Source organism: Pelodiscus sinensis, chromosome 18, assembly GCF_049634645.1.
Source record: "Pelodiscus sinensis isolate JC-2024 chromosome 18, ASM4963464v1, whole genome shotgun sequence".
Classification (NCBI taxonomy): Eukaryota; Metazoa; Chordata; order Testudines; family Trionychidae; genus Pelodiscus; species Pelodiscus sinensis.
In genome coordinates, this window is record NC_134728.1 from 31358430 (window position 1) to 31372278 (window position 13849).

The 13849-nt window shown below is 45.0% G+C and overlaps 1 protein-coding gene across 13 annotated transcripts in view; it reads right to left on the minus strand.

Annotated features, from left to right (window-relative positions):
- The window catches only part of CEP250 (centrosomal protein 250), a 168035-nt gene that overhangs the window by 68767 nt on the left and 85419 nt on the right, over nucleotides 1-13849 (minus strand). For 12 of the 13 annotated variants that reach the window (XM_075901439.1, XM_075901444.1, XM_075901441.1 and 9 more), the window contains one exon: nucleotides 10383-10562. The exons of the other annotated variant lie outside the window; for it this stretch is intronic. In XM_075901439.1, the coding sequence (XP_075757554.1) occupies nucleotides 10383-10562 (180 nt within the window). The remainder of the gene's footprint in view (nucleotides 1-10382; nucleotides 10563-13849) is intronic. 13 annotated transcript variants of the gene reach the window in all.

Sequence of the window (13849 nt, forward strand, 5' to 3'; positions counted from 1 at the left end):
CATGGTCCAGTTTTATCTGGAACACAACTTTGCAAAGCAAAGGAATCTGAGGGAAGATGTATAGAAGGGTATTCTCCCAGGATAAGAGAAAAGCATATGTCAGCCTTGGATGAAATACTTTTGGGAATAGAATTGATGGCATTTTCTGTTGGTTCTTGTCACAGACAGATCTTCTTGGGAAGTTCTCCAGAGTTTGGACGTGGACATGGCTACAACAGAGCATAAAAGATAACTCATGTTCATGAGTGAAGGATCTGCTCATCTGATCTACCAATGTATTTTATTTTCCCAGAATGTAAATAGCTTAAAGGTGAACTGACTGGGTTACATAGAAGTTCCAGAGGTGAACAGCGTTCTAGCACAGTTGGTTTGACTGTACTGCTTCTTGTCTGTTTATGTAAAACATGGTCACCAAACTGTCTGTCACAATCAATAGATTTTTTTTTTCCTGCTATGTGGAGGAGGAAATTCACACAGGCTACAGGTACACCACTGATTTCTCTGACATTTATGTAATCCTTCAGATCATGAGATGACTAAGTACCTTGAAATTGTAGTGACCTAATCTGAGCCCCCCCCCCAATTAAAGATGACATCTGTGACCAGAAGGAGAGTTGCTAGCATGATAAGCAAAAGAACCCCTACACAGACTTCTAGATTTCTATCCACCAATCAAGATAACAGAATCAGCTCTGGTACTCAAAACTACTTTGGTCCAAGTGGTGATGGTTTGGGGTACAGACGAAAGTCTATGTTTGTAGTTTCCTGGTGTGTAGTCTGGTGCATTGTACTACATAGATACATGCTGCCATGTGACCTAGCAGACTGAGACACATACGAGCAGCTGTGACTGGGTAAGCTTTCATTTGTAGCACTAGGTCTTGAATGGTTTTGAATCTGGCTTGTCAGAAAGTGCCTTTGTAGAGTAGAGTACTGCTCCAATTAACTGCATGGCCTTTAACCAGCATCAGGATTGATTTTTCTCAATTCACTAGGAGCCCTAGCACATTGAATGTGGACAGGATGATAGATAGGTTTGATAGCACTTGATCTACCTTTGGATCTACCTGAGATCAGTCAGTCATCCAGACACAGGAACCTATGGACACCTCATTTTTGAAGATAAGTTGCCAAGCACTTCGTGAATAACCAAGGAGCGGCTACCAGGCTGAATGCAAGAACTGTGAACTGACAGTGGTGACCATTCACCATGAACTTCAGAAACTCCCAACAATCATGATGTAATATATACATAGTATATAGGGGAGCTGGCATGCAAAGACACTGGCTCAGTCTCTGTTCCCCCACCTCTCTTCCCCCTCCCCTGCCACTCAGCATTCTTTAAGGGACAGAGTAGCCTGTCCTGTGGGTCTCAGCACAAGCCTCCCCCACCCACACACACACTCCCCCTGCATCTCTTCCCTGCTGCCACTCTGCTTTCTTAAAGAGGCAGAGCTGCTGGTCTAATGGGTCTCAGCAAAAGCCCTCCGCCCCCTGTTGCCACACTGCATTCTGAAAGGGACAGAGCAGCCGGTCCCAGGGGTCTCTGTACAAGCCCCCCTGCCTCTCCCCGCCACCACTCTGCATTATTAGGGACAGAGGAACCAGCAGCGAGAGCATGCTGGTTCACTGTGCTGGACCCACATACTGCAAATGCTGCAGACCAGAGGTTTCACTGTATTTCACAAAGACAGACACAGAGGCTTACTAGGCAACCTTTCCCTTCCCCCAAAGGAAACAGATCACTTTAACACATTGATGTGGAGATTGCTTCCTGCCTTGAAAGACCTTGTAATGTAAATAAGGGCTACATCCTGCAAATGCTAATCCCAGTTGTGCTTGTTACTTTTCTTCATTTATGAGTCATTGAGGCACTCTGAGGAACCAAGAAACTACACTAAAAAACAAAGACCTGGCATCCACCCTTAATGACTTTCAAAGTCTGGCCCTGTCCCCAAGCAAATTGTAAAACCTAATGGCAATCACTTGTATGGAATCCATAGAAATTATTTGGGAACAGGCAACTCTCCTAGTCACAGTGTCACTGCAGCCCCTGAGTTTGGGCTCAGAGTCAGGCATGTCAGGTTACAAATACTTTGATTCCTTTTAAAAAAGACGAGGAGTCCTGTGGCACCTTATAGACTAACTGAAGTGTAGGAGCATAAGCTTTCGTGGGCAAAGACCCACTTCGTCAGATGCATGTAGTGGAAATTTCCAGAGGCAGGAATAAATATGCAGGCCAGGATCAGGCTGGAGATGATGAGGTGATCCAATCAAGGAGGATGAGGCCCACTTCTAGCAGCTGATCTGGAGGTGTGAATTCCAAGAGAATAGAAGCTGCTTTTGTAGTTAGCAAGCCAAAAATACCCCTCTGATATTTTAAAAAAGACACTCTGGTTACTGGAGTTCTTGTCCAACCAGAACTTGCCTTTCTTCTCCCAGCCTCTTCCCCCCAGTCCTCTGAGGCTCAAAGGGAATCCCATTCCCTTCTCATGCTGCCCAGTGCAGCTGGAGATCAGACTTTCTGTTTCTCCCAATCCCCCGCCCGCTGAAATGGAAGTGGATTAAACTCTACCTGCTTTAGTGGGTAGCCGAGTTAGTCTGTACAGGATAAACTTAAAAAACAACAAATAGACTCACAAAACATGTAGATGGTATCATGAACTTTCATGGGCATAGCCCACTTCTTCAGATGACTGGAGTTTAGTGTTCAGGATGTGCAGACCCAAAATAAATAGGGGAGAAGGGAAAGGGGGGAAGGAAAAAAAAGAAGGGTTTGGGAAACAAGGAGCAGAGGGTATAAAAATATCAAGGAGAAAAACAAGTAGGCAGAACTGGGATCTATAAACACCCGAAGATTGGATAGTTAAAAGAAGCAGATAAGGATCTCAGTATCCTTCCTATCTAATTGCTATCCTAACACAAGAATCTACATAGAGAAAGAGCAGTCGGCACCTTCATTGAATGTTAGGTTGATCATGTCCCAGCCATCCATTACCTCGACTGAGGCCATCAGTGTGAGAATTGAATTTGTGGATGAACTGTAATTCCAACTCCTCTCTGTGTATCTGGCTTGTAGAATTGGTTTGTGACAAGACAGACACCTGGAGATCTTTTAAAGAGTGATCAGGTAGATTGAAATGTTCTCCAACAGGTTTCTGTATGTTCCCTCTATGTATATCTGATGTGTCCATTGATTCTTTTCCGTAGGCACCGTCCAGTTTGTTCAATATATATATAAATAAAACAGTGGGGCATTGCTGGCTTATGATGTGGTTGTGTAGCATGGTTACCAGAAAGAATTCGTTTCAGGTTGGGGGGTTGTCTGTAAACGAGAATGGGCTTTTCCCTAAAGGTCTCAGAGTGAGGATGGGTTGTATATTGTGTATAATGCGCTGGAGGGGTTTGAGTTGTGGACTGTAGCTAATGAAAAGTGGAATTCTGTTATTTTCTCTTTTGCATCTGTCTTGAAGTAATTCATGTCTGGGTACTTTTTTGGCTCTGTCAATCTGTTTTTTCACTTCTCCAGGTGGGTATTTCAGTTTTAGGAATGCTCTATAAAGATCCTGTAGATGCTTGTCTCTGTCCATGGGATCAGAGCAAATCCGGTTGTATCTTAGGGCTTGGCTGTATACAATAGACTGAGAAACGTGTCTGGGATGGAAGCTGGAGGCATGAAGGTAAGTGTAGCGGTTGGTGGGCTTCCAGTATAGGGTGGTGGAAATTTGTACATTATTTAATTGTACTGTAGTGTCCAGGAAGTGGACCTGCTACCTGAGCATAGCTGGAGGTCTCTTCCAGTCTCTCACAGTTCTGCCCCCCCCAGCCCGCCCCACCTCAACCAGCCCAGCTGGGGCTGCATGGAATGGAATGTTCCTCTGCCAGTGTAGCACCAGGGACTTCCCTTGGCTGTCAGGCTGGAATGCTACAGGTGAGCAATCAGGACTGAGCCAGCATCTTTGCACACAGGCTCCCCTGTCCATAATAATATGGAGCACAGGGCGGAGGGTTGTGCTGAGACCCCTGGGACTGGCTGTTCTATCTCTTTAAGAAAGAGTGGGGGGATGGGATGCAGGCGGTGGGGGGGATTGTGCAGAGACCCCTGGGGACCGGCTGCTCAGTCCCTTAAAAAATGCAGATTGGCAGCACAGGGAAGGGTTGTCCTGAGACCCGGTAGGGGAACAGAGACTGAGAGTTAGCATCTTTGCGTGTTGGTTGCTCTCTGTCCCTTTAAGAGTGCTGAGCAGACTTGGACTCTTTCAGGGAACTGATGGGCAAGATCCCCTGGGATTCTCATAAGGAAAAAGAATCCAGGAGCATTTGCTGTATTTTAAAGAAGCCTTATTGAGGGCAGGAACAAATCATCCCGATATAAAGAAAAATAGCAAATATGACAGGTAATCAAATTGGCTTAATAGAGAAATCATCAATAAGCTTAAACACAAAAAGGAAGCTTACAAGAAGTGGGAACTTAGATGACTGGTTAAGAGTATAAAGACATTGCTCAAACATGCAAGTTTGTAATTAGGAATGCCAAAGTGCATCTGGAGTGGCAGCTAGTAAAGGATGTAAAGGATGAAAAGAAGGGTTTCTACAGGTATATGTTAGCAACAAGAAGGTGGTCAGGCAAAGTGTGGAATCCTTACTGAATGGAGAAGGCAACCAAGCAACAAATGATGTGGAAAAAGCTGAAGTAATCGATGCTTTTTTTGCCTTAGTCTTCACAGACAAGGTCAACTCCCAGACTACTGCACCAGGCAGCACACTATGGGGAGACGGTGGGCAGCCCTCCATGGTAAAAGAACAGGTTAAGGACTATTTAGAATAGCCGTACATGCACAAAACCATGGGGCCAGATCTAATGCATGTGATTGCAGAGCCAATGACTATTATCTTTGAAATTCTGTGGCAACTTGGGTGGTACCCCAACAACTAGAAAAAGCCAAATGTAGTGTCCATCTTTAAAAACGGGAAAAAGGAGAATCCACGAAGTACAGACTGGTCAGCCTCACCCGAATCCCTGGAAAAATCATGGACTAGATCATCAAGGAATCCATTTTGAAACACTTAAAAGAAAGGAAGATGATTGGGAACAGTCAACACAGATTCACCAAAGGCAAGTCGGACCTGACCAAACTAATCTCAATTCTATGTTGAGATGACTGTGTGGAAATGGGAAAAGCAGTGGATGTGATATGCCTTGACTTTAGCAAAGCTTTTGATATGTCCTCCAACGGTATTCTGGCTGGCAAATTCAAGAAATATGGCTTCTATTAATAGACTATAAGGTGGATAGAAAGCTGGCTACATCGTCTTGCTTAACAGGTAGGAGTCAACAGTTCACTGTCTAGTTGGCAGCAAATATCAAGCAGATTGGTCCTGCGGCTGTTTTTTTCAACATCTTAAGTAAGGATCTGGATGATGGGTTGGCTTGCACACTCAACAAATTTGCAGATGATATTAAGCTGGGGGGAGAGATACATATGCTGGAGAGTAGGGATAGGGTCCAGAGTGACCTAGAGAAACTGAAGGATTGGGAGAACTGAAATCTGATGAGTTTCAACAAGGAGAAATGCAGAGTCCTGCACGTAGGACAGAAGACACCAAAGCACTGCTATAGGCTGGGGACCCACTGACTAAGCAGCAGTTGTCTAAAATGGGACCTGGGTATTACAGTGGAAAAGAAGCTGGATGAATCAAGACGGCTAACAGAATAATACTGGGCTTCATTAGTAGGATTGCCTACAGATAGAGGGAAGTGATAATTCCCCTCTATTTAGCACAGGTGAGGCCATATCTGGAGTACTGCGTCCAGTTTTGGGCACCCCAATACAGAAACCATGTGAATAAATTGGAAAGAATCCAGCAGAGGGCAGTGAAAATGATTGGGGGCTGGGACACATGACTTCTGAGCAGAGGCTGATGGAACTGAGCTTATTTAGTCTGCAGAAGAGTGAGGGGGGATTTAATAGCAGCCTTCAACTACCTAAAGGGGGGTCCCAAAGAGAATGGAGCTAGGATGTTCTCAGTGGTGGTAGATAACAGAACAAGCAGCAATGGTCTCAAGTTGCAGTTGGGGTGATTTAGGGTGGATATTAGGAAAAACTATTTCACTAGTAAGGTGGTGAAAAACTGGAATTGGTTACCAAGGGAGGTGATGGAATCTCCATCCTTAGAGGTTTTTATGGCCTGGTTTGACAAAGCCCAGGCTGGGATAGAATCATAGAATGATAGAACATGAAGGGACCTCAAATCTAGTCCCCTTCCCTCACAGCAGGACCAAGCACCATCTAGATCATCCCTGATAGACGTCTATCCAACCTGCTCTTAAATATCTCCAGTGATGGAGATTCCACAACCTTCCTAGCCAATTTACTCCAGTGTTTAACCACCCTGACAGTTAGGAAGTTTTTCCTAATGTCTAAACTAAACCTCCCTTGCTACAATTTAAGACCATTGCTGCTTCTCCTATCCTTAGAGGCTAAGGAGAACAATTTTTCTCCCTTCTCCTTGTAACACCCTTTTAGATACTTAAAAACTGCTATCATGTCCCCTCTCAATCTTCTCTTTTCTAAACTAAACAAACCCAATTCTTTCAGTCTTCCCTCATAGGTCATGTTCTCTAGGCCTTTAATCATTTCTGTTGCTCTTGTCTGCATCTTCTCTAATTTTTCCACATCTTTCTTGGAATGTGGTGCCCAGAACTGGACACATACTTCAACTGAGGGCTAATCAGTGCAGAGTAGAGCAAAAGAATGACTTCTCATGTCTTGCTCACAACACTCCTGTTAATCCATCCCAGAATCAGGTTTGCTTTTTTTGCAACAGCGTCACACTGTTGACTCATATTTATCTTGTGGTCCACTATGACCTCTAGATCCCTTTCTGCAATACTCCTTCCTAGACCATCACTTCCCAATCTGTATGCATGAAACTGGTGGTTCCTTCCTACATGGAGTACTTTGCATTTGTCCTTTTTAAATTTCATCGTATTTACCTCAGACCATTTCTCTAGTTTGTCCAGATCATTTTGAATTATTACCCTATCCTCCAAAGCATTTGCAACCCCTCCCAGCTTGGTATCATCTGTGAACTTAATAATCATGCTCTCCATGCCATCATCTAAATAGTTGATGAGGATATTGAACAGAACTGGTCCCAAAACAGACCCCTGCAGTACTCCACTTGTTATGCCCTTCCAGCATGATTGTGAACCGTTAATAACTACTCTGTGAGAATGGTTATCCAGCTAATTATGCACCTACCTTACAGTAGCCCCATCTAGATTTTATTTCCCTGGTTTATTAATAAGAAGGTCATGCAAGACCGTATCAAATGCTTTACTAAAGTCTAGGTATACCACATCCACCAGACTTGATATCCTAGCAAAGAAAGGTATCAGATTGGTTTGACATGATTTGTTCTTTACAAATCCATGCTGGCTGTTACCCATCACCTTATTTTCTTCCAGACGTTTGCAGATGAATTCCTCATTCACTTGCTCCATTATCTTCCCTGGCACTATATTTGCCCTTTTCCAGTCTTCTAGTATCTCTCCCAACTTCTATGACTTTTCATGATGATTTAGTAGGGGTTGTTCCTGATTTGAGAGGGCAGCGGCTAAATGACCTCCAGAGGTCCCTTCAAACCCTAATATTGTATAATTTAATAAAGATAGGTACCACTGCAGAATCTGTGCATTCAAATATTTCATGTTGTTGATCCACCTTGGAGGTGCCTGGTATATCATGAGGCAAAAGGTAACATCTTAGGGCTTTACTTCCCCACTCCACTGCTAAAGATTCCTCCTCAATGGTGGAATACTTCCCTTCCCCAAGAAACAGTTTCTGGCTCATAGAAGACAGGGTGTTCTTCCCCATTTTGCTCCTTCAACAGTACAGCCTCTAGGCTCACTTCTGAAGCATCAATCTGTACAATGAATGGTTTTGAAAAATATGGCTTATATAGGACTGGCTGTTGGGTTAATCATGCCTTCAGATTCTGGAAGGCTCTCAGAGTCCTACAACCACTGGATTTTGCATCTCCTTACAATTCTTTGTCAGGTTGAGGAGGGGCGCTGCAACTGTATCCCAAGTAAGTTACCTCCTGTCATCTGAGATGGCCCTTAGCAGTCCAACTTCTCTCAAGGTTTGATGCACTGTGATGAGATGTTTGTGTGTACTCCTTGCAACTGGACTGAAGACTGCAATATCATCAATGTGCACAACTAAGTATTTCCAATGGAGTTGTAAGAGTTGTGTAATTAGCTGCTGGTATATAGCTGTGGCTCCATGCAAGTCAAAAGGCATGGTGACCAAGTGATACAAGCCGGATTGCAGTGGGAAGGCTTTCTTCTTGTAGGATGCTGAGGGCTGGGTATCTGCCAGTACTCCTTAGTTTAGCTGAGAGTTGGTATAAACTTTGCATTTTCCAGCCATTCCAGCAAGTCATCCACCCTTGGTACTGGATAGGAATCAAAGCAAGAGATAGCATTGACTGATCTGAAGTCTATACAGAACCTCACTGTCCTGTCAGACTGAGATCAGGACTATTAGGCTTCATCACTCAGATACTCTTCCACAGTTCCCAGAGTCAATGTTGGTGAAACTGGTACCAAGAAGCTAAGCAAGTCTCTCATGGTAACACATGCCTCTGGAGTGGATGGCACAGGCATTATTTATTGACTCCTTAAATGTCTCTTGGGACAGACTTGATGGACCTGGCACAGGGTCCAGAGGCAATGACCCTTCTTAGGAGGTGATGCCTCTGAGGCAGCTTTCTCTTGATATGTGCTGAGTGGAAGCACCAAGGTCTCTCCTTGGTACTGATGCTGAAAATGGAGACATAACCTTCTGATAACAGTACTGAAAGAGAAAAAATGGTCCAAAAATGATGTCAAATCAGAAATGCTTAGCCCTGCCATGAGGGCAAGGGACTGGACTTGATGACCTGTCAAGATTCCTTCCAGTTCCGGTATTCTATGATTCTATGAAACATACCAGGCTTCAGCTGATCGCCATATTTGGTGTCGGGCAGGAATTTTTCTCCAGGGTAGATTGGCAGAGGCCCTGGAGGTTTTTCGCCTTCCTCTGTAGCATGGGGCATGGATCACTTGCTGGAGGAGTCTCTGCATCTTGGGGTTCTTAAACCATTTGAGGACTTCAATATCTGAGATATAGGTGAGAGGATTATTCTAGGAGAGGGTGGGTGAGATTCTATGGCCTTCATTGTGTAGGGGGTCAGACTAGATTATAATGGTCCCTTCTGACCTTAAAGTCTATGAGTCTATATCACTAATTTATATATAAACTAACTATCCAACACTAACAATTACTATTCATAACTGTATGCAAGTGAGAAAAGCTCTTAAATCAAGAAGTCTGGAATGATTCCAACAACCATCACTGGTGATGAGAAGAACATGAGAGGAGATGGTGACAGCTCTGCTGTCTTTTTCTCATAAACCCACAGCAGTTAAAAGCCTGGTGAATTAATTGCTTCATGTTACAATGGGTCATCTAATATCAGGTTCCTTTTGTACAGTGAAGATACAAAAACCGTTGACACTCCTCTCCCCATACACCTGAGCTAACCCTTTCTCATCAGACAGCTCAAAGCCAGGAGTCTTCACCCTAAAACAGAATAAAGGTAAGTGAAATACAAACCCCTCATTTATTATTATCGCATTTAGCAATGATAAATGTAAAGGCACTCACACGTGCTCCTTTGGACATAAGCATTTCAGAAAAGATTTCCCCCATACCCTACTCCCGTGGTCACCAACCAGTAGATCGCGATCTACCGGTAGATCTTGGAGGCTCTAAGAGTAGCTCTTGAGCCCTCTCTGAACTGTGCGCCTGCACAGTACATTTATATTAGATTTCCTCATTTGAGGAGCAGCTACTCACCGATCAACAGCACAGGTGAGTAGCTGCAGGAATGGTGGGAATTTTTTTAAAGTAGCAGTATAAGGATTGGGGATAGCAAGTGATGGAGAGGAGGAGAATAGAGAGGGTGGGGCTTCAAGGAAGGGGCGGGGCGGTAGATCTTGGCTTGGTCTGTCATTTAAAAAGTGATCTTGGGTGTAAAAAGGTTGGAGACCACTGCCCTACTCTGCACTGCACAATTACCCAGATGTAGACATTTCAGCTTCTTTGCAGTATCAAACAGCCATCGCTATCAGAGTTAGGTCACAGACTTTTGTGGGCAATGGACTCTCTCATTTATTAATCCTGCATTCCTATTAAAAGACAAGGTATTTTATCATCTTCAATAGGCCTTTTACTTTTTCCTAGACACCAGTGTAACTGGAAGCTTCACCAGTCATGAGACAAAAGATGTCTGCTGTTTAAATGTACAAGTTTCCCTCCCAAACGCTTTACCTCTTGCTGGGCATTTTCAGCCCTTGTTCTCTCCTCTTCTTCCTTAGATTGCAGAGTAGCTACCTCCTGCCTCAGCTCCAACATCTTTTTCTCATAAGCACCTTCTGCCTCTGCTTTCTCTTGGGCTGAGTGCTCCAACAGCTCTTCTAGTTCTGCACGGTGCCGTTCCTGCTCATTCTCCTAACAATCAGAAGAAGTGGTATTAGGGTGCTTCAGACTTAATCCACCTCTTCATATCACAAGTAGATGTGGCGCCAGCCAAAGGCTTGGGTCAGCATTACCTCCACCAAAATGAAGCATCAACAGCTTACAACATTCCTGGCACTGCTGTAGATTATAATTGCTTCTATCCCATTTTCCACGAGAACTCTTTTGAGGGGAAACTGCATCCCACCTCCCCTCCACCTGTTGCCCCTTCCTCCTGTGAGGATTGTCTCCCATCCTGTAGGATTCCCTGCATCACAGCATCTGTTTCTATCTCCTGTGATGCTATATCTTAATTCAACATTTTGATTAATGCACAATATGTGTCTAGAATGACACCCCACATCATTCAGACTAGGCCAGACAGTATGGACCCACTCCATAGCCTACCTCAGCCAAAGTCCAGCTAGAACAGAACAAAGCTTCCGGCAGCTCTTCTGACTCCTCCTGATTCCACACTATTACACTCCCTGGGCAACTCGCTGCAGTGTGCCAGAGCCTCAGGTGGATGCTTCGTACAATCAAATCAAAGGGGTGGAAAAGATTTCAGATGGACATTGAGTCCAACCCCCTGCTCCAAGCAGGACCAACCCCAACTAAATCATTCCAGCCCGGGCTTTGTCAAGCTGAGCCTTAAAAAACTCTAGGGATGGAGATTCCACCATCTCCCAAAGCAACCCATTCCAGTGCTTCACCACCCTCATAGGGAAATAGTTTTTTTTAATATCCAACCTAGATTTCAGAAGAAAAGCTGGGTGAGGATGAAGTTGGACTTTGTCTGTATGGAAAGCTACATATAGGGGTTCTGATGTCAGAGAGCAGCACTCCAACAACCACCAAGCAGAGATGATGGCAACCAGAAAGGCCACCTTCCACAAAAGGTAAAGAAGACAGCCAAAGACTCAAAGGGAGGAGGGGACCCATGAATACCATAAGTACCAGGATGAGATCCCATGTAAGGACAGGATGCTGGGCCAGATGATGGAGTCTGCCCATACCCTTGACAAAGCACCCCATCAAAGAGCTTGTGAAGACAGAGGCTTCTGGAAAGGAGAGATGGACACCATCTTTCAGCAATGAAGTCGCCAAGCCTTGTTGCTTTAGGGACACCAGATACTCCAGCACTTTTGGGAATAGAGGCAGAAAAGGGGGCCAGGTTATGTTGCAGACACCAAATATGAAAAATGTCATAATCAGGAGTGATGTCCAGCACCTGGCGACTAAGGGGTTCACCAATGCCTCCTGTACCTAGCCAGGTCAGCCAATAACAATCCAGGTAGGAATTTCAAAAGGGAAGAGAGGCTTTTTTCTCTCTCTCTTCTGGATTTGAGAGGCAGAGCAGTTTCTTCCAAGACTGAGGGAGCTGAGAAACACTTCTCTCTCCAAAAACGGACTTCTTACAATGTGCAAAAGTAGGGAAAAGTTTAGATAGTTCATCAGGATTTGTTGTTTTCCTGGTTTGGGAACTCAGAAATAATGTCTGAGGTGTTAATTGTATTTTCTTTCTTTTGTAACTAAGCTTTTAGCCCTGGGGCTTCCCCTAAGTATCTAGATCAATTGGTGGCTCTTCCCATACAGCCACTTTACTATGCTTGCAACTGTAGTTTGGTTCTGATAATAAATTATTGTTTCTTTTTCTAATTAACCGGTATTGGTTGATTTTTGTGTCCTGAAAGGTCTGTCTGTGTGTGTGTCTGCATGCCTGACTGAGGGGTCAACTACCAAAGACTGCAGCTTGTTTTTCTATTTTCTTTTTTTCAAGCTCTTTTGGGGAAAGAGCTTGAGGTATCCCTGGGGTTGGTTCCATCATTCCTTGATGTAGTACATGGCAATCATTTTGTCTGATGTGGCTGCCGTGCACTGCCCCTGAACATGGGGTAGAAAAGCAAGAGACTTGAGGAGGCTGGTCCAGAGCTCGCAAACACTGATGTGGAGAGATAACTCTGCCTCTGTCCACATTCCCTGAATAGTGAGGTCCGCAAGGTAAGCCCCCAGCCCAAAGCAGACAAGTCTGTGACCAGAGACACCATGATTTGTGAAGCATGAAAAAGAACCCCAACCATTACCAACTTGGGGTCCAGCCACCATCAGAGGGCATGAATCACGTGACAGGAAACAGTGCTCACCATGTAAATGCTGTCACATCCCGGACGATACATCAATGATAACCAAGACTGGACAAGCCAAAGGTGAAGCCTGACAAATGGGACAACATATGAGCAAGCCACCATTTGCCCAGAAGATGGAGGCATATCCTGGCTGTGGTGACTGGAAAGCCGGCAAGTGACCACAACAGCTGGGTTAACACCACAAAATGCTGCTCTAGCAGGAATGCCTAAGCCACGGTGGCATCTAGTATTGATTGCCCCAATGAACTCAATCCTTTGTGTGAGCATGAGGGTTGGCTTCCTGGGTTTAAGCAGCAGGACTAGCCTGCTGGTTCACTATCCTGAATGGCAGGCCCACCATGAATTAAATCTTGTGGCTGAATAGATCAAAGCGCTTGACTATCTTTTTATTCTGGCACTGGGGCGTGGTGGCCCTGTCTCTCCTTTCTCATTCACTGTCTCCACCACTAGAAAGCATGGCAGAGAGTATACAAAGTACAAGTATACAAAGCCCTTGACAGGGACAAAATATTTTCTCTCCATCCCTTTTGCCATGGGAGGGCTGGAGGCATGAATCTGCCAATTAGTTTTGGCCAAGGTCAGGATGGAGTGGACCACCCTTAAAGGACCTTCAGGAGCCAGGATATCAACCGTGGGGTTGACATGCTCAATTCTCTTCTACACCTGGAGGTTGAGGCCACCTTACAAAGGAGATCCTGTAAAGCACTGTATTCCATGGGAGAAAGGCCTGTGATGGATGTGCCCTCTATCACCTCATCTGGGGAGGAAGATGAAGAGGCCAGCAGAGAGGTCACATCCCAGTCTGGGTCCAGTCCTTGGATAGGGTGTTTTCTTTGGCCATGGCAAGTTGCGTCGCAGGTGGCCCTTGGTCTTGTGGTGGAAGGCAGCCAGACATCACCTTGGAAACTCACAACTTGTAAGAGACTGACAAAGGTCCAGCAAGCAAAGTGCCCTGGGGTTGGCAGAATGCCCACAGTGTCCAATATAGCCACTGCAGCAGCTACTGAAGGGCTGCCAGGTGCCTAGGAAAGCCCGCTGGCATCAACCCACCAGAGACTTCCCTCAAAGGTGACAAGAGAGCCCAAGGCAGAGCAGGACCAGTCAGGACTGAAGGAGAATCCGGTGCTGGTTCGC